Here is a 20,943-nt window from a genome sequence, read left to right as displayed (position 1 = left end):
GAACAGTTTCAAAATTTTTTCATGCACTCAATAATGAGTGCATGAATTACCATTCAAATTATAAGCACAAAAATGTGGTAAAAAAAAATAATCTGAATTTAAGAGTCTGAATTCCCCTTTGCAATATTTTATAAATTATTAAAGACCACAGGACTGAAACAGTGCAGTAAGTAGGGAAGGGGTCTAATTGTGAGCTATCTCTGAGCAACACCAAGGCCATACACCTGTTGCAGGGTGAATAATCTGTATACTTTTTTCACCAGGGAATTAATAATCTGAGTACTGTCACTCCAAAAGACAAAGTTGCCCCAGTGTGTGTCCCACTATGAGTGGATAATGATTCCCTCTGTTTCTGTGTCCTGTCTATAAAATGGGAGAAATAATCTTGATTCCCTTTGAGATCTAAGGATGAGATCAGCAAAATGTCTTACATGCAACTTCTTGCTGCCAGGGACAGATTCTGGTATCCAAACTAGGTCATTCACAACCAGCTTGTACAATCAGCACTGCCTTACTCGGGGTTGCATAACACTGATTCTGGATCAGTCACTTATACTGTTCTCTGTTTATTACCGTAAAGTAATGGGTGTAAAGTATGTTTAATTTCCAAGATAATAGCCAGTACAGTAAGTCATGGCAGGACAGTGCCAGGAATAGTTGGAAGAAAAGGGTGGAATTCAGAAAATAAGGGAAGCTGCAAACTGTTTTTCTGCAGCAGCTTCACACCAAGAAATAGAAGTGTAGGTTGTTTTGACGATATCATGAAGTCAGAAGGTGAGGAAGGAATAATTTAATCATCTGGCTGAAATGTTGATTCAGACCACCCAGTCTGAAGTATTTCTCACAGGCAATCACATTGCCACCAGTAACTTCAATATTACTTATTAGGGACTTGGGTTTAGACAAGGGACAAAGCATTATGTAGCTGCTTCATTTAATATCTTGTTCTTGCTTTCAGGCCAAGGAGGAACTAGAGGTTGAATTCAAATTGGAGGTTGCGTAAGTGACACAGAGACTATTTTAAAAATGCAAAAATCATTAATGATAAAACAGAACAAAACAAAAAACCCTGCAGTATTAGGAGTCATGCTTTGGGTTTTTCTGTAAAAAAGTAGCCTTCTCCTACATTATTGCTGCAGTCCCCAACACCTGACTGATTAACTTGTTCTGTAGCTTAGCTGCTCTCAACGATGCATCTACCAGTTATCCAGAGAACTGTGTGGATGCCCCATCCCTGGAACTGTTCATGCTGGATGAAGCTTTGAGCAGCCTAGTCTAGTGGAAGGTGTCCCTGTTCATGGCAGGGGATTGGAAGTAGATGACCTTTTAAGATCCCTTCCAACCCAAGCTAATGATTCTATGATTTATCTATCTGGGGACATTTCAGAAGGCTTTCTGAGTGTGTGAGCATTCCTGCCTATCAATTTTCCATTGCCTGTTTCAGGTTATGTATTGGATGCAGTTTTAGTGTTGAAACATACTAGTTAGGTTTTCAGTCTCTCTCCAATTCCTCCAGTTTTCCCTTGCAGTACTCTTTGAATTCTAGTAATTGTGTTTTCTTTCTGCCTAACACAATCACAATGGGATGGGAACTCTTGTAAGGATGTAAGGCTCCTTCTCCAGCATGGTCAGCCTGCCACCCATGAATCACCATTTTTGTCTCTGTGTTGCCACAAGGTAACTAAGGCTTGGCAGAAATAAAGTGACTGATCTAAGGCCAGCCCTCCTGTTAGTAGGGAGCCAAGGCCAGAAATCAAGTCGCTCCACACCATCTCCTGACTTCATCTGAATGGTCTGGAAAGCTTTTGGTTTTTTCCCACGTAATTGGTACTGGCTGCCCTGTGCCACTTTGAAACAGGCTCCCCAGGAAAGTGGTCGCAGTACCAAGCCTGCCAGAGTTCAGGAAGCATTTGGACAATGCTCTTGGGCACATGATGGGAATCTTAGGGTTGTCCTATGCAGGTCAGGAATTTGATTCGGTGATCCTCATCGGTCCCCGTGCAAGTCAAAATATCTGCATGCCAGCAAATACATATAACTGTATTCCCAACAAGGACATGCTGGTGTATTGGCTGAAATACATTTATTTCACGTGTTTCAGTGAGAAGAATTTGACTGCCTAACAGGAGATTCCATTTTAGATGATTGCACTGTAAAAAAACAACCATGCTACACATTGTTCAGCTTTGGTACAGAGATGAGTCTCCTCAGAGCAGTGCTCAGCCCATGCAAGCAAGGGAAGGAGCTTGTTACATACTTGCTGGGGTCTCTCAGACTCTTGTTTGTTTAAGTGGGAAGAAAGGGCAGCATCCTGGGTAAAGATGAGAGGGATTTGTTTAACTCAAAAAAATCCATGTTTTTCATTTTGTTTCCCAGACCTGGTCCTCATGAGATGATTGCTAGCAATGGAGTGCTGGTGGTAAGTATCTTTCCCAAGATATTTTCTTTAAATGATTCCTTAATGTAAAGGGAAAGGGAGGGTGGGGGTTAGGCTCATTCTTTCTCTTTCTTTCCTATTTAGATACATTCAAAATGGGATATTTTATTTACCTGTTCATTGAAGATATCCCATTTGTCCTATACTTCCTTGTTTCCGATTTTTCCTATACTTCACCACACCACACACACACAAGCATGCACACATACACACACAGAATTTTTCTCTGGTACTAGTACTTCAAAAAATGTACTGCTGTCTATCAGAACTCAGTGATACAAAGGCTGTGAAGTCACTTTTTGATAATCTACCCAGCCCTTTCCTTCCCTTGGAGATGAGCCATGCTCTGTGGGTAAGTTCTGCATGAAATACTGACTTGTCAAAAATACATTATATTGAAGAAGAGTGAACACAGTAAAAAAAAAAATTAATCCCCAAAATGCTAATAGCAATGCTTCTTCAGAAAACCCTTCCTACTACTGACTCTTGATCTCTCAGTGACATATCTTTATTTATTTCCTAGTTTAACCCTTTGTATTTATGCTACTGTCATGAAAATGGTCCTGATTTTCTTCCTTTGTGTATTTCTCTCACTGTGCTCAATCTTAAGTCATTGTCACACATGGGATTCCTACAACTCCCTCCAAGGTTTTTCCTTTTCATTAGTCAGCAGCTAATGGGAAAAAGCCCAGAGATGCAGGGAATTCAGAACTCCAAGTTACTCCCAGCTGAGGGGTCCACAGGTCCCTATAATGAGGATGGGATGTGATGGTCTTTCTCACAAAATCCTGCAATCTGTCTTTCACAGTGTCGTGAACTTTGCTGCTTGGAAGTTGAAGTGGCAGAGAAGACGAAGCAAAAATCAAGTAAGGTTACTGCTTTGTTATCCATTTACCAGTAGTTGTTGCATGCTTACGTATGAGGAGATGCCCCTTTCATATAATGGGTTAGTGAAATAAACAGTGCTTACAGTGTTCAGTGAAGTCAGTGGCAGGTAAACACATTAGGTTGTTATGGACAATGACATCATCTAGATACATGTTAATGAGGGCTATTAAATGCGCAATAAGGTTGAAATCCCAGTTCTGTATCACAGCAGGAATATTCAGAGTCCCCTTTCTATCAGAAGAGCATCCACTTTGCTCCTTTCACTTTAGTTCCAGCACTTTTCTCTGGGCAGAGCTGTGCCACCTGCACCCCAGTTTTAATCAAGCTAGCACATTTTTCTGGTTAATCGTATTAACGTTTGTCATGCTCTTTGTTTTGCTACTTTAGAGAAGGAACTTTCCCTCACTGTGAAGGGCTCCTTCCAGGGGACTCAGGATATCATGCTGGGCCCCAATGGAGTTGTCAGCCCGTCGTGTCCCATCGAGTTCCACTACATCAAGTATGCAGAGCCAACACTGGATGTCATGCTGCCAAAGAAGAGGCGCTACCACCCTGTATGTTGGAGTGGCCTCGGTGATGGAGGGATTTTCAGTGGCTCTCAAGAAAGTGGGAGGAAGGAGAGGGTAAACCCATTCCTGGTTTTGTCCTAAAACATGTTGTTTTGCCAGTGGTCCTGCAGGTACAGCACAGAGACGGGCTCCCCAGTCGTGATGCTGAACTCGCTGCCCATGGGAAGGAAAACGACCATTGCAGAGGTAAGCATCGCTTCCAGGTGTTGGTAATAAAGGGTCACTCAAACAGAAACAGTTCCTCACACTGTTGTCCCAGATGGCTGCTAAGAGTATCAGAAGTGTTCTGATCTTCGATAAGACTTTGAGAAAACAAGAGTTTTGTTTCTCCAGATGTTTTCTCCACAGAGGCAGGTTGTTGCTGTATCAATCTCCAGTACGTGCCACTAGTAGAGACAGAGACCTACAAAGATGTAAGAAAATATCATACTTCCTTCAGAACATCTCTTCCTGTTTACCCAAAGACTCACTGATTCCCCCTTTGCTTAGGATCCAAACTGAAAGTTGTTTCTGGGGCACAAAAGAGGAAAATATCAACAAACCTGTCCTTAGTCAACCATATATTTAAGAGGACAGTATCTTGAAATAGGCTAAAAATATTAGTCATAGAGTATGTATTTTAAATAATATAATGAGAATATTGATTTAAAAGAACCATTAAGACATCCTCTCAGAACAAAGCACATTTTGTCACTTAATATGAAGATTGAAATAATGATTTTTAAGAGAGGATAAAGTGTGGGCAGAAGCAAATGCAGACTTTGCAGTCTCTTAACTGTGAGGATATGGCCAGGATGTCAAAGCTGTGCTGTGTACTAGAGCATAAAGAATGGAAAACACACAAACAGTGGTAATTTAGAGTGCTGCAGAAAGCTTATGAATAGTACAGGAAGTGGGAGCTACTGCATGAGTCTCAGAAAGCTCTTATACCAGGATGCTTAATGGTTTCTGCAGCCTGGAAAGATTTAGGATCTGTAGGTAGGGATGTTTCACTAATAAGTAAATGCTTTTGGAAATATATGCCAAGATCTCAAACATTAAAGTTTGTGATTGCCAGACCTTGCTGGGGTATAAATCAAGCTCTGACCTCAAGACAGAAAGGGAAAATATAAAAACTTAAAATTAAAAAACTACACATTCTTGTTTTCCAGGAGAAAAGATTTGACTTGAATGTGACAGCAAAACCTTGGTAAGAAATTTTCTTCTATTCCTTAAGACTTGGTTCATGGATTTTGATATTGTTTTAGCCACGTGGAAATGACACAAGCAAGCATTCTCAGTCTGAAAACTAGAATGTGCTTATAGTAAAACATAAAATACATGCACAATATATAATACATAATTAGCCATAAGAAGATTTGTCTTTAATCAGATGATGAAGCACTGAAATAAACATGTATTTATTTCAGCATTATCCCTTTCCTTCTGACCACAGAATATTTTCTTTGGTCAATGTCAGTCTCTGGAATTCACAAAAAGAACAAAGCTAGCTGGCAACAACAACAAAAAAGAATAGTCAGATGTAAACATTTAATTTAATCAGGGATTAGGAATTATTTTTCGCTTTACTATCAATATTCAGCGATGATTAACCTTGTATTCTGTTAAGTCCACTTATATATTGAGTAGAAACTAAGGTAGACAAGTTAACTTGTGCTTTGACATCTGTAGATGTGTCATTGATACTCATCAGTAAACATGGAGGTACTTCAGGTTATCCATAGCTATATGGAACACACAGAACTGGGCAAACTGGTATTTTTATGTGTGTGTGTCTGACTAAGAAAGAAAAGGGAAAAAATAATTTTGAATTCAAACTGAATTTTCTGCCATTCATTTCAAAACAGCAAGTGGCACAGTGCTAACAGGAAAATCACTGTTATTCCACAACAGGAAAAACACCTCCTGCTTATTTATTTTACTTTCAGTGATTTTCAGAAGCAGTTTGTTTGGATCTTGATTTACAATAGAAACTGGCTTTTGCAGCTCCGCCTAACTCAATTCCCATCGTGTGTATTCATTTACAAATAAAGTTATAATAATTTGTCTGATTTTATCCAAATCTGGTGGTGGAGAAAGCTCATAATTGCATTTCTTTACTAGTTTCATAGAAATTATGGACCCAGTAGAAGAGAGAGGTTCTGTCTTTGGAAGAAAATGCAAACCCTGGCATTTGACAATGCCTGGCCAGGTAGCTCTGACCTGACCATGACCATCTCTTGCCTATTGATGTCTTGTAGAAGCAGGGCAGGAAGGGCCAGGAGGGAGATCAGTGGGCAGAAGAGCACAAATGCCCAGGGAAATAAACTACAACTGTGTCCCTTTAGGAATGACTTAATTTCAAAATAGACACCAGTGAAGTCTTCCTCTGGGAGAGGATGTGCCTTACAATTTTTGAGTCAAGGCTGATGCAGAATAGAACTTCCAGCGTTGACCCCTGGAACAGCCCGTGCAAGAGTAGCCACAGCAGAGCTGCAGGGCTGGAATCCTACCCAGTGACCCATCTCTGCCCACCCCGAGGTCTCTGCAGCAGGCTGGGTTCCCAGACAGCCTCCCCAGCGGTGCTCACCGCTAGAGGGGGATGCCTTCCCACTCCACTTGCTCAAAAGGAGACTTTTCATTCACAGTGAAAATGCCAGTCTTTGAAAATTGAGTGTTATTTTAGATTTCGAATGAGAAAATAACCTGTGAAATAGGAATCGATACTTTCACTCTTGAGGATCTGCATGGATTTTCTAAACTTGTTGGTGTTTTAGTTGTAGAATATTAATTTAATTTTTTAAAATTGTTTCTTCCAAATAGCCATAATTGGGCATAATGCCATTAGTTAACCTTACTAATTGACATAAGTTTCTTACTTTTAAAAACAGTAAAATTATTCTCTCTTGCTCCTGTCATGTTGCATCATCCTGTTTGAAGGGAAGGGTCCTGTAGATTATCTTTGATCAATGCCCTAAGATTATGGTGTGTCAATATTTAATATATGTGTCTGTTTTTATCTTAGTAATTGCTCATGCCACCAAGACCTGGACATGCGCTTTGGGTTTAACTTATGTTCTGAAGAGATGGCTTTCCTGGGGAAGAGAAAGAGATATGTAGCAAGTGCTCTCAAAAATGTTTTTCACCTACCACACGATCTGCAGGATCAAGAAGTACGTGTGTGCTGAGGGAAGAGAACTTGAATCTCTAGTGCTTTCTTGTACTCCTGTAAATGAGTGGTCAGCAAAACAGGCCACACGTATCTGTTGTGCAGGTACCAGCTGGTCCATGTGTCTTGAGTACATTTGCTTCTGCTGCCAAGGTTTGTTGTTGAAAACACTAGCTGCAGTCACTATCCCTCAGTACTATCAATTTGGAATTTCTCATAGTTGAGGTGTGTTCATTCCTGCCATGCTGAGTTAATAACTGGCTTGATTCAGAAATACTGGATATATTACACAGCCAAGATTTTTTTTTTCCCTTTTTCCAGTTTTACTGCTTTGTGAGAGTTTAGGACTAGCATCTTTGAATGCTTCTTATATCTTCTGTTTCTTGCAGTTTTGAAATTCCTTAAAATAAATATAATTTATTTTAAAATAACTTCAAGATACTGAAGATTAACAGTACTGCTGAGGGTAGCTTAACAACAGTGGCTGTGAATTGAGTGTATTTCTTCATGGGATTGGCATGCAGATTTTCATACAGAAGTAGTCAATCTGTGAAATAAGAAGAGTGGTGGAATGTGAGATGCATAGAAAATACATTGTTGCTTCCACAGAATGTTTTTTCTTGTTCATCTGTGCCTGTATTTGCCCTAGAGATGGGCAAGAATCCCAAGTTTGGGTTAATCTATGAACCAAAGGGAAATAAGGGCGGTAGCAGTTGTTGCTTGGTTTTGGAGTCTTTCCTTCTGAAAAGGGACCTGGGCTCTGAGATCGGGACCTGGGCTGGCTGTGGTGACCAGCCCCCCTTGCAGTGTGGGTTGCAGTGCTGAATGCTGCCAGTGTGAATGTCCCATCCTCCCTGTGCCCAACAGGTCCCTGTTGTGGCTATCATCACGACAGGCGGAGGGCTGAAGTCAATGACAGGATTGTATGGCAGCCTCATGGGACTCAAGAAGTTAAATCTCCTGGACTGTGTGACATACATCAGCGGGCTGTCCGGCACCACATGGTAAGCCAGCTTGAGCAGGAGGCCTGGCCAGGCCTTTGGAGGGTCACACTGCTGCAGAGGGTAGTTTCTTCGAGGGTCACACTGCTGCAGAGAGTAGCTTCTAAAAGCAGATGAGATCAGGAGCTTTTCTTCAAACATCATATAAACAAGTTTCTCAGTAACAGGCCATGAAAAACTAGCTCAATTTGGTGCACACTTTTTCTATAAGCAGTTCTTTACTGTGCTTGTCAACTCCACATGTGCAGAAGTTAAATTTGCATATGACAATTGCACTCATCAAGATGCTTTCTGGGAAAATAGTTACTGTGGATGTAACTGTGGATGCCCATAGCATCATGCATCTTCCTTTCTCCACTGAATCCCAGCTGTTGTGGTCCCATTAACTTCCAAGACTGGCTCTGATTTCCAGCTGGAAAGAACTGCTGGACAGTGCACACTTAGCCCTGCAACCTGCCAGTTTTGTGTTTCTCTGGGCAGTTTATTCCCTGCTCACAGAATCTAAGGCTGCCTAATGTCTGATTGTTCCATGCAGAGGAGGTTGGTAAAATAGAGGATGATGTTAAAATAAAGCACAGTGATATCATAAGATTAACACTAAGTGAATCAAGCCAAGAGGCAGCTGCTAATATGAATGAGCTTAAGGTTCTGAAAAACAAAGAAAATTTATTATAATTCTTCGTGCTTTACAAATATACCTATGTTCACACATGGCAGTTTTATCCCTTAACCTTCTGCCAGTTCTGCTTAAATAAAAAAATAAAAAAAAGGTCAGGAACATAAAAACCCCACCTCATTCTTCAGGGCCATTTTGAAAAACTGTCATAGAAACTCTGGAGTGTTCATTCTGCTGGATGGAGCAGCTGAACCAGAGTATGTGTGAGCAGAAGGGAATCCGTGAATGTAGACTTCTATTCTCAAAGCACATTTCCAGTCTTTTTTTGCTGCTTTTGACTTCTGTATTGTCTTTCTCCAGGACCATGGCCAACTTATACAGAGATGCCTACTGGTCACAGAAGGACCTGGACTCACATATTGGTGAAGCCCAAAAACAAGCAACAAAATGCAAGATGGGCTGTTTCTCCATGGATCGCATGAAGTACTACAACAAGCAGCTTTGCCAGAGGAAAGAAGAGGGATACAGGACATCATTTATAGATCTTTGGGGTCTCATGATTGAGTACTTACTAAATGATGGGGTATGATGTATATTCCATTTCTTAAAGAACCGTGTGTTTTTCCCTTTGTGGATGGAGAGGAAACTAGTCCATCATTTCAGAGAATGTGCCTCAAAGCAGAGGGGAATTCTCTGTGTTAACAAAATAGCAGATTTTTAAAACTCCTTTAATAGTTTGCTTAGAAATAAATGCATCTTATGTGCTAATAAATTCAGTTGTGGATGCAGCCATTTCAACTCTGGCTGGTATTTAAGTGGAAGTGAAGGCAATCTTGGGAAGTGAATCTGAGATGCAAATTACTCATGCAAAAAGAGTTCAAAATGCAAAGAAGAGTAATCTCAACAATATGAAAACTATCTCAAGCAATCCTGAAACAGCTAGAATGCTCAGTGAGTTGCATCCACTGGCAGGAAACTTGGTATGCAAATACAGTGGAGGCAAGTACATATTTTGCTTTTCCTCAGAAGCAATGCTCACATGGTTTAAGTGATACTTATTTTTTATAAGTAATTTCAAATTTTCTTTTCTGTTACTTGAAGGGGTTTCTACCCCTACAGTAAAGCAGTCCACTTCCTTTTCTCCCCAAGGGGATCACAATTACAGGATGTGTGCTTCGGCACTTGGAAAGTGGGAAAGGATGAGTGGTTGAGGACTGAGCAGAAGTGTCCTCCAATGGGGGCAGAAATCCTACAGTTGTTCAACCATTTATTTGGGTTTATTTTTATGTAAGTACATATATAGCATTATGTATATGTAAACAGAACATAAATGCATAGAGAGGAATACTAGGTATTAAACAAAAGTGTGAGCTAAATAGATGTCTCTCTTTTAATCTCAGCTAGATGTGGTGCCCCTTGCAATTTAATCAAGCATTTCCCCGTTTGAGCAGTGCTGACTATTTCTATGTAGCCATTAACCTCTCCTGAACCTTTCAGAGCAAGCTACTCTTAAATTTTCCAGTAGTTCATGAGATTTCATGTTTTTTATAAACCTCTTCAATGAGAATATGCTTTTTCAGAAAAGAAGCCGGGTGGGGTGCAATAATTTGCTGCCAAATTTCAGTCCCTTTGTGAGGATAGACTGTGATAGCTATGTGGTAGAAAAGGAAGTTAAGTATCAACAGGCTCAAGGGCTTCCTTCAGATTCAGAAGAGCAAGGATGGCTCACTACACTCCTCAGCCTAAGGAGCAGCCCACCCCTCCTTCTACTTGTCAGGACAATACTTCCTGGGACTTTATAAAGGTGTACAGAAATAGTTGTCTCCCTCCTTATCTTTCTGTGAAACCATGCACAAAGCCAGGCTGGAGCCTGGGAGCCTGCTCAGGGATGGTTGGTGGGGGTACCTGCCGTGCTCTGCGTGGTGGAGCAGCCAGGGTGCATCCTGAGTGCTGGGGTGGAGCTTCCCAGCTCCTCCTGCACCGGGGCCAGTGTTCATTTCCATCTCCTCTCACGTCACACTTTTTCTTCATAACCAGAAAGACCCCCACAAGCTTTCAGAGCAGCAAGAAGCACTGTGTGATGGCCAGAACCCACTGCCCATCTACGTGTCAGTCTGCGTCCGGGACAGTTACAGCACCAATGATTTCAAAGGTAAGGATGTTGTTTCAGATCCCCTGAGGCTAAAATTGGCAGCTAAATTCCTGTCATCACTCTTCTCTTTGTGGTAGCGCTTGGAGAAAACAATCTTGATGTGTTAGTTGCTTTTTGGAGAAATAACCATCACCTCCATGCCTTACAATTTGAATACAAGGGTTTTGGGGAGCAGCATTTCACTGTCTAGGCATACACGGTAGAAATTCTGTCAGAAAGACTGTTTTGAGAAATAGTGGAATTATTCTATAATTCAATTGATAATTGAATTATAATAATTATATTATCAATAATTCAGTATCAAATAATTCAATATAATAATTCAAATATCAATAATTCAATAATTGCTTTTTCTCAATGGCTGTTATTGTTTCAATATGAAGAATGACCACGTAGTTATGGTAGAGTTTGGGAAGGCTCCTGACTGAATCTGTTGCTTTTCTCATTGTTTTGTTTGTTTGTGTTTCTTTCCTATGGAGGATCAGGAGAAGGGGAAGAGAAAAATTCAGATCAAATATTCTTTACTGTTGAGGCAAGAAAATGAACCATTCCTGAATGAAAATGAAATTATGGTCCATGACATTTCTGTCCCAGTTTTCATTCATGCTGGGGTTATATCAGACAACTGCACTTCACTTGGAGAAGACATCCAAGAAAGTCAAGAACTAGTTCTCTGTCTATTAGTATCACACACAGAGAGTATAATTGGTCTCTTACAGAAAAAATAATTTCTGAAGAGCTGAGTACCCATCTTTGTACATAAACAATTATTTAAGGAAGATAAATTAACTGTATTGGTGAAGCACTGTCACCTGGACGTGGCGTATGGAAGGGCACAGCAAAACTGCATACATGCTGGAAAACCCTGGATGGGGTGTGGACAGGGTGTGCAAGGCCTGGAGCCTTGCCATGCCCCCAGTGTGACCATGACCAGCACAACTGCTCCTGCCCCCTCATCCACCACCATGCCCGAGCTCAGACGCCTCCCTGGAGATGTGCGTTTAAGAGTGAGGCTTTGCAAAGGCAGCATATTAAACATAACTGAGACCAATGTATGCCCCAGCTTCCCCTCTTCTCACACCTGTCTGGGAGCCCTCTAAGTGTCCTGTTGTGGCTGTATTGCAGAGTGGGTGGAGTTCACTCCCTACGAGGTGGGACTGCTGAAGTACGGCGTGTTTGTTCGCACGGAGCATTTCGGAAGCGAGTTCTTCATGGGCCGCTTGTTAAAAAAGCTCCCTGAATCCCGCATCTGCTACCTTCAAGGTGATGTATAGCGTTGTCCTGACACAGAGGCACTTGAAGGGGTGAAATGCTGTTAACCAGTGGGTAAATAGTTCTGTCCTAACATACTGAACACTGCCTGCTGGGAAATGGGAGTGGTAGTTTATCCAAAAGAATACAGTAAAACAACCCGCATATTTTTCCAGTTTCTTGGCACTGTCTTGGTAGATGAATTGTCTGTGTCTTAGAGACAGAATAGATGAAGATCCTTAATTCTTTCATAGTAAGTAATAGCTCCCACTTCTTTGGTTATTATGGCTTCTCTCTGAATGCACTCCAACCTAAGTCCAATTGTATTAGTCAGATTTAAATTTACAATGACTGGTGATATGGTGGCACTCTGTTTTGTCAACAAAGCCACCGATGCCCCTGTGGCGAGGCAGAGAGGGGTAATCCTGGATGGAGAAAAGAGTGCACAGTGGAGCTGGAGCCCACTGCATGTGTGAGCCTTTACAAGCTGTGGTGTGAGATCTCATCTTACAAACATCTGACAAGCCACTTCATCCCCTTGTGGAACAATTCAGGGTGTCAGAGAGAGTTACTGATCAGAGTAAGTGCAGAAAAAGACAAGCTGGAGAAAGGAAGATGAGGATGGAAATGATGTGTTTGTAGTCTATGTGTTATCTGGATTTTTTGTTTTGCCTCTTAAGCGTGTCTTTTTTTCTCCTTTACTTGCCTCAGATTCTTTGCTCTCTTTACCATGTGGCAGAGCCGTGTAGTGGGTTAGGCACAAAACTGATGGTAGCATGACTTGAATCAGTGACAAAGAAAGTTAAGAGAATTTTAACAGCATGGAATTTTAGAAATATCTCTGTTAGTCCCATTCAAAAATTGAGCCAGGAGGTCAAAATAGAAGTAGAGGACATTTTCTTGTTAAAATGTGTCCTTGTGTTCACTAATTCCTTTTGCAGGTATGTGGAGCAGTATATTTTCTGTGAACCTTTTACAAATATGGGGACTGTCCCATAGTTCAGAGGACTTCTGGAAGAGATGGACACAAGACAGAATAGATGAAGTTGGTGAGAAATTATTATGCCTTTAATTTATGGTCATTTATTTTCCTGTGTGTCTTTTGTCATCATCTTGTCAACTTTGCTGAAGCTGGCATCATAGGATCTTACTAAGAGATAGTGACTTCTCCTCACACTGCATAGAGTAATAGGAAGAGGGAAATCAGGGAAAAGCTGCTGTAATTACAGATGTACTAAAGTGCTACTGGTTCCCTTAGAGGAAGTTTTAGAGGGGTCAGACATTTCCCAGGAAGTGTTTTGGCGTTACAGTTCTCACTTAGCCATACCAAGAACCAACAGCAGAGAATATGGTACTTTTTAGTGCCTATTCGGAGAATAAACCTTGATATCAACTAGTTAATCAATGTTTCCTTGGTTTTTATTTTACTACTCAGTACAGTAATTACTGCATTGGATTCACACTGGCACAAAGATAAATGAGGCCCAGAGGGTATGCTCTGAAGCAATACAGAAACCATGATTTTATTGCTAAATCGCTTGATAGGATAGTAACTATAATTACAGACATCCTGAAAAATACAGAAATACAATGTGCAATCACAGAAACCACCAGGTCTCTCCTGCTGCACCGTCAGCCTCTTGGGCTGGCAAAGCAGATTGTCATTTCTAGAAACCTCACCTTGCGCCACATTTCTGCTTTTCACCCATGTGCCATCTACCCACCCCCTAAACTACCCATAGTTTCTGAATATGAATGTATGCCCCAGGTTTTCCCGGGGTGCTCTCACTCTGCTGATTAAGCATGTGCTCACGTAGCCATGAGTGATCATTGGGTAGCAGCTGTCACTGTTGCAATAGACCCCGTGGTTGCTGGTGTTGCCCATCTGACTGAGCAGTAGCTTATTCATCAGCCCCATTTTCTCCATGCTTGTATCTGTTCCGTGTTATCTTCCGGTGAGGATATTTAACTTCTGACAGAACATTTTCTGAATTGCCTAATTTCCTTAAGGTGTCCTTTTTCCAAGACTAAAGATTGCTTCTGATGGCCTGTCTTCAGGCCAAAGCTTAAGACCATCAGCAGAGCTTTGTCCAGCAGCCATTCCTATCCCTCAGAAGAGTTTGTGTGCATTTAGTGAATCATCCCAGAAGAGCCCCTGGGAGCTCCTTTGCAGCAGGGCAGCCAGGAAGGAGCACAAGTTAACAAGCAGTTCACCAGTTTTTCTCCCCTCCTCTAGATGAGGACCCGGTGTTGCCCACAAGACCCCACGAGCTGAGGACTCGCATGTACACCCCCCCTGGCGCCCTGTCCAGCGCCCTTCGGGGGGCACTGACCGACCGCTTCTCCGTTGCCCAGCACCACAATTTCCTGAAGGGCTACCAGCTGCACAACAGCTACATGGAGAACGAGCACTTCTGTCGGTGGAAAGGTAACCGATATTTAGCTGGCATCATTTTCGGGGAGTTTTTGGGTGGGGAATTCAGGAAAAAGGCGTGTCAGTCTTGGCAGAGGATAAAAATCCTCCCAAGAGGCACTAAAACTTCAGTGTTGCCAGGTATTGAAGAATTAATATTTATATTAGTTTTGTTCAGCTGAGACCTCTGCAGTCCAGACTGAGAGGGTAGACTTGAAGCTGACTGATCCAAATTTAAAGTGACAGCGAGCAGAAAACATGGGGGAAAGCTTGATTTGGCAAGATTATACCTCTAACTTCAGATGCAGCTGAAATATCCAAGAAAATATCACCTATAAGAGAAAGCTGGAAAGGAATGGGGCTTTCTAGTCTGAAGAAGAGGGGACTGAGGGGGAAGCATAAGTCCAAATGTATACAGGATCGAAAATATTTTGTTCTCCAAATCAATGACAGATAGAAGATGAAACAATAACCAAAATGAAGCAAGTCAGATGTAGGTTAATTATTAGACGTAGTTTACTGGCACTAATAGGTATGACATGTTAATGCAATGTATTGCCTGGAAACACAGCACAGATTTTTCAGAACAGGAAATTAGGTGTTTTGCAGTCCTTTTCATGCCTGTTTGATGGTCTAGTGGTGGGGCAATTAAATTAAACCAGGCCTCTGGGATGATCGGTTCCATCTTACACTTCTTTTTCCAGTCAAAATACCTGCAGATATATTCTTATTCAAGAAATATTTTTATTTTAGACACTGTGTTAGACTCACGTCCCAACCAGCTGATGCAAAATCCCGATCAGCTGGGCATGATAGATGCTGGATTTTTCATCAATACCAGCAGTGCACCACTTTTAAGGCCACAGAGGGAAGTGGATGTCATCATCTATCTAAGTTATACTACTGGATCACATACATCGGTGAGGATGGTCTTGTTACCATGTGTTGTATCTTCTTTTACATGTAAATGCCCAGCCTGTAGCATCCAGAACTGCTGTTTGTATCAGCTGTTCGGTTTATAACATCTGCATTGCCCTATATTTTTCACTGTAGTGATTAATACTTTTCCTATTTCTTCCTGCCATTCCTGGACTCTTTCTTACTCATTTATGAACATGTTGAATTATTCAAGGGGGTGTCAGCATGGTCTTTTCCAGAATGATGGGAAGAGCCTCTTCTGCATTATGCTGAATCAAGCAGGCTTCCAGACAGTGCATAGGAATATTCATAAAGATGAGGAAGTGATTTCTTCTAACTTAAGTTAGAACATAAAAAGGCTTAAGTGGATATCAGCAGCAGGTAATTTCTGGGCTGACAAATAAGATGCTACAAGTAAAATTCAGTGATGAGCATCTTCCTATAGAAAACCCATTTCATGGGGATAAAGTTAATTAACTGTCTATAAGTGTAGGCAGAAAAGAAGTTTGGATCTTTTTGTGTCAGAAATTGAGGTTAGTTGAAAATTCACTGTTAAGCACTTTGGCCTTCCTAAGTAGAATTACATTCTGAGAATGAGAACAGCTGTGCTGCTACTAATAAGCACAGCTACTAATAAGCATCTGTTGGATGAGACAGATGTAATTAAGTTTTATTTCAGCCTCATTCATTGTCTAGATAAAACTTAAAAAAAAATAAGGCTGCTGCAATTTTAAGTAGTAGAAACTTTTTTCTGTTTGATAGTGTTCACTATTAGATGGTGCAGCGTAAATAATGCCGTGCATATTAGGACATGATGTTTTATTAAACATTTCAGGAAAAAGATATAGCATAGCCTAATGTTTCAGATTTTTTTCAGTAAAATATTAATCTCAATTAACACTGTGCCATAATGACTGCACAGGCAGAGATACAACTGTACATTGAAACTTAACTTTCTTATCTCCTGGCTTCCAAGCACATAAGATACCTTAAACATTTTCCTGCTGTGCTTTCCTTCTCTAGTTAATTCTATACAATGTGTTAACACAGGCTCTTTCATTTGCTAAAACTAAGGCTTGTTTCAATTTTTTTTTTTAAACAGTGTCCTGGGTGAACTCTTAAATTCTGAAATTGTGTTTACAGCTTGTGACTAGCAATGTGGTTACTATGTGTGGTAAATGTATATAGAGTAACCCTTGATAAGAAGCAAGTCACCCTATGGATCTGAGCTACTAAACCTTAATAGTAGATGACAATTTGGGGCCTTTAGACAATGAAGTTGATTACCAGTGCTGACCATTTTTGTGATCCTCCAGTCTCTAGATAAGGCGTGTAAATACTACTCAGAGCAGAAAATCCCATTCCCAACAATTTCTTTGACTGACGAAGATAAGAAAAATCTGAAGGAGTGCTACGTCTTCCAAGATTCAGATTTACCAGGATGTCCAATTGTGATTTTTCTTCCCCTTGTGAATGATACCTTCCAAGAGTACAAAGCACCTGGTAAGTTAGAAGTAGTGGCAAAGCATTGAACAAAAGACACCACTGATTTTGTGACTCAGGGACTTCTTCTTTGCTGCTGGCTGTCTTTGCTCTCTGGGTTCATGGGGGAGCACTCTAGCTAATTAAACTTGTTTTCCCCATTCCTACCAAAGCTATTATGTTCACTCATGTCTTCATTGTGTCTCTAAGAGAACCAACACAACCTGTGTCTTCTGGATGGTGTGTACCTTCACCTCTCTTCCATTTGTTACTTGAAGTGTTCCTACCTAATTGCAAAAGCTTTTTTCCTGTGAAAGGTATAGCTCTCTCAGATTATTTCCTGCTGCATATATTGTCTATTGTTCGGGTATTGCATTCTACCCTTGAGGAACCATAGTGTCGTGTATGAGTCGTGGGGGAGAAAGAACCTGGCTTTCAGGCTGAACTCCAGCAATGTTAAGATCACTGTGTCTCATTTTGGTTCAGCACGAGCCCAGGGATCATTTTACTGACTGTGATGTGTGTCACTCCTTTTCTGCCAGGCCACCTGCTTTGTACTCCTTTACTGCAAGTTACTAGGATGCATTTCCTCTGATCCTTGGTAGCAGGGGAGGTTAAGCCCAAAATACTGCTGTTGTGGAATTTGTGTGCCACAAAAATCAGAAAGGGAGAGATGGATCAGGCAGATGCACTGAACCTTATACAGCATTGCAGGAACTCTCCATTTCCACATGTTTTGATTGCTCCTTTCTCACTTAAATTCTGTTCTCTTACTAGCAATTAATCTTCCTCATCTGAGGTTCATGGAAATCCCAGCTGCCCAGGCTAAGACCTGCAGTGCATGGACATTGGCTTTTGGAGTGCCCTTTCAGGCTGACATCCTTGCCTGATAATGACTTTAATAACTTTAATAAATGGCTTTAATGAGCCAGATGTTTCTGAGTAAGCTGTAGATGAACATTGTGATACCATCCCTCTCTTATCTCTTGTGCCCTCCTTACTTCAGACTCACAATGTTCTCTTGACTAAGGTGGTGATATATGAGTTGCGCTGTTTGCATTTAAACCCTATGAGCTTTCATCAGGAGAAAAGTCCTGCTCCTCATGGACAGTTTGACACTGATTAAGGTAAGCATCATGTCACAGCAACAACAACTCTTTCTCTCCAGGTGTCAAGCGCTGTTGCTCAGAGATGGATGAAGGCCAGCTTGATTTGACCAGCTGCTGTTCCCCCTACTGCATGTTCTCTGTCAGATACACCGATGAGAATTACCGCAAGCTGCTGAATCTCAGCGAGTACAACATCCTCAACAACTCTCAGATGATTATGCAGGCCTTGCAGACAGCGATGCAAAGGAGAAGGCAGAAAATGTGCTGATTGCTCTTATCTTCTCTGAGGAGTTTTTCATGCTCTAGGACCCAGAAGGGACATACCTTTTTCAAACACTGGTCATTCTGCACTACAGAAACTATCCCAGCTGGTGCAGTGGTTTGCTGGGGTTTTTCTATCCCCAAGAAGTGGTCTCTATAAGCAAAGACATTGTGTGGGAAATTTTTACTTACGTTTTGTTTCATCAATTAAGGTTGTCTGTAGAGCACTCTTTGCCTAAAATACTTGTTAGATTTTTAAATAGTGTGATTTTAAGCATAACTTATTATAATATATAGGAAAATGATTTAATAATTATAAAGGAAAAGATTTTTTTACCGCCATAGCACTACAGTTATACAACACAGCCAACACACCTACAGGCCATAAGAAGGGAGTATAAACTTCTGCTCCCACAATTCTGCTTTGTGGAACATGAGATATGACCTGTCCTGGAAAACAAAGAGAACCTGAGACACAACTGGAAGCTGGTAATGGATCCCTTGGTCAACTCTGTTTTGCAAGTGTCCCAAAGAGCAGCCAGGGAGGCTGGAAAAGTGAAGAGGGACAAGTGTGTGCACACAACCAGCCCTATGATCTCATCCACATCCTGGGCTCTCTTGGGCTGTGAATGAATCATATGTGATGGGAAGGAGCAACTTAGGAGGAAGTGGCATAAGACTTTTCACATAAAATGTTTTTTTTAAAGAAAAGGGTGTAATTTGGGCAAATCAAAATTTCCTGTTAATTTATGTCAGTTTTAATTGGTTTGTACTGAGAGAGTATATAAAACCTCAACACTTTCATTTGAAGCTTTCAAAATAAAACACCCTGGATCTTGTTTTCCCTGTTGGGTTACTTCTCATAATAAAATACCATTCTTAAATTAAAAAAAAAAAAAAAAAAAAAAAAAGTACTTGAAAGTATTTTACTTTCAGTAGACAATAAAAACTTTGCTGTGTTGCTTGGTACAACAGTTTAGGTCATATGCCTGTCAAAAAAAATTTCTTATTTGTTTACTTCTTCCTGTACAAGCTGAGTAGAAGTAAGTCAGTAGCCTAAACATCTTAAAACAATCTGAAGACCATGTGTGGGATCTAGCACAAAAACACCAATTAAATTTGTTGTGGTATGCAAAATACATTTGCTTTTTTAAACTTACTTCCTTTCCCTCTTTATTGAAAGTGCCTTTTTTTTAAACTGTTCTGAACTGTGCTGAGGGTGAGCTGTAAAAATTATAAATCCATAACAACTTTTGCATTCCAGGAGCAAGTCAAATTGAAAACACACTTTATTTATAAGTTTTATGTCCTAAAGACAGCTGGGAATATTTTGAACAAAGAATCTATTCAGGCAGAAAAGAATCTATCAACTACATATTATAATATGGGACTAAAATAAATCAGGGAAAATACTTGGGTAAGTTGAAACATTTCATGTTAATATTTTACAAATTTGTTTTGAAACATAACTTCTTTTTAATAGACTGCCTACCTTGTCAGCCCAGGGAACCCAACGTGAAAATAACAGGGTTCATTCACAGCCAAATAATGTTTGGCTTGTTACAAAATGACACTTCGAGGATTTCATTTTAGCAAGGAGCGATGACAAATCATCTTTACAAATTGGTTCAGGATAACTTTTCCAACACATTGGTCATTTATTACATCAAAACAAAACTTACATTTTTGTGCAACTGTAGCCTAATGTTGCCAGCCTAAAGATCACAGCATAAATACTAATGTTTGAAACATACGGTTTTGAACAACTATGCACTTCTGATTTTTTTTTTTCTCCTGTGGTAGTTTCACTAGTCATAGTCAGAATTATGATGCTATGTGCTCTGCATATAATCCTGGGAATTACCTCCATTTTTACCTGAAAACCCTGTTGTGAAAAAGTAAACACAGGTTTTAGCCATAAACTCTTGCCGCCTCCAGTTCTGAAGAAATGTTATTTACATGCAAAAATTTTGTGTGTACACTACAAGACAATAAAGGCTTGTTTGCAAAATGAAAATTCTGCCTTGCTGCACATATTCAGGCATTTCAGTAATATGCTTCAGGTTCACAGTGTGAACATTCCTTGTTCCTGGAAAACAAAACTCTTTTTATCTCTGCAAAGAACATACCAAATACTTGCTGTGAGCATCGTGGATAAAGGAATGTCTCAGAGACAGATTGCAGGAGTGCAGAGCGAGCCATGGTCCCTCCCCCATGGAAGGGATGTCTCTGATGTGAATTGCAAATGCTGTCCATGAAAATGAGAGTTTTTTTGGCCACTGGCACTGTGGGAGTGAAAGTCTCAGAGGCCCAGTCCTGGTGGACAGTCTGGTTAATATTTTTGCCCTCCAAGGAGATGTCATAGTAAAGCATTGTCTTTAAACATGACTGACAGATGCCAATGCTGCCATTTTTCTGTGACCTAATGAAAAATGCATTTCATCGTTGAGCTGGCACACAGAGGAAACATGCCAAGTGTGTAGACACATCCTTTCATGGCGTCACAAAATACTGTCCCCTATGGCAAAAAATTTATTCTACCAAGTTGGCTGTGATGACTGATGATATTATTTTGCATGGCAATGTGCAAAGGGGACCTGCGCTGGCTGGTGGCAATGTTTGACCAGTAAGCTCAAGAATGCTCAGAGAATGAGCATTTTTTTGCTCAGAGATGATGTGCTGGGGAAGTGGGGAAGCC

At 40.7% G+C, this 20,943-nt stretch overlaps 1 protein-coding gene across 1 annotated transcript in view; it reads left to right on the top strand.

The window, feature by feature from the left end:
* The window catches only part of LOC111930226 (cytosolic phospholipase A2 epsilon-like), a 35,378-nt gene extending 15,116 nt beyond the window's left edge, over positions 1–20,262 (top strand). Inside the window, exons 6-21 of the mRNA XM_023928187.2 lie at positions 959–999; positions 2,377–2,419; positions 3,246–3,303; positions 3,713–3,879; positions 3,994–4,080; positions 5,046–5,083; positions 6,899–7,046; positions 7,910–8,046; positions 9,020–9,242; positions 10,697–10,811; positions 11,937–12,074; positions 13,004–13,111; positions 14,299–14,490; positions 15,229–15,395; positions 16,710–16,896; positions 18,044–20,262. Coding sequence (XP_023783955.2) covers positions 959–999; positions 2,377–2,419; positions 3,246–3,303; positions 3,713–3,879; positions 3,994–4,080; positions 5,046–5,083; positions 6,899–7,046; positions 7,910–8,046; positions 9,020–9,242; positions 10,697–10,811; positions 11,937–12,074; positions 13,004–13,111; positions 14,299–14,490; positions 15,229–15,395; positions 16,710–16,896; positions 18,044–18,252 — 2,058 coding nt within the window. The 3' untranslated portion in view covers positions 18,253–20,262. The remainder of the gene's footprint in view (positions 1–958; positions 1,000–2,376; positions 2,420–3,245; positions 3,304–3,712; positions 3,880–3,993; positions 4,081–5,045; positions 5,084–6,898; positions 7,047–7,909; positions 8,047–9,019; positions 9,243–10,696; positions 10,812–11,936; positions 12,075–13,003; positions 13,112–14,298; positions 14,491–15,228; positions 15,396–16,709; positions 16,897–18,043) is intronic.
* The last annotated feature ends 681 nt before the right edge of the window (positions 20,263–20,943 follow it).

Source organism: Cyanistes caeruleus, chromosome 6 (genome assembly GCF_971803275.1).
Source record: "Cyanistes caeruleus chromosome 6, bCyaCae1.hap1.1, whole genome shotgun sequence".
Lineage (NCBI taxonomy): Eukaryota > Metazoa > Chordata > Aves > Passeriformes > Paridae > Cyanistes > Cyanistes caeruleus.
The sequence above is the reverse complement of the archived record's forward strand: the minus strand, read 5'-3'. Positions and strand labels throughout refer to the sequence as shown.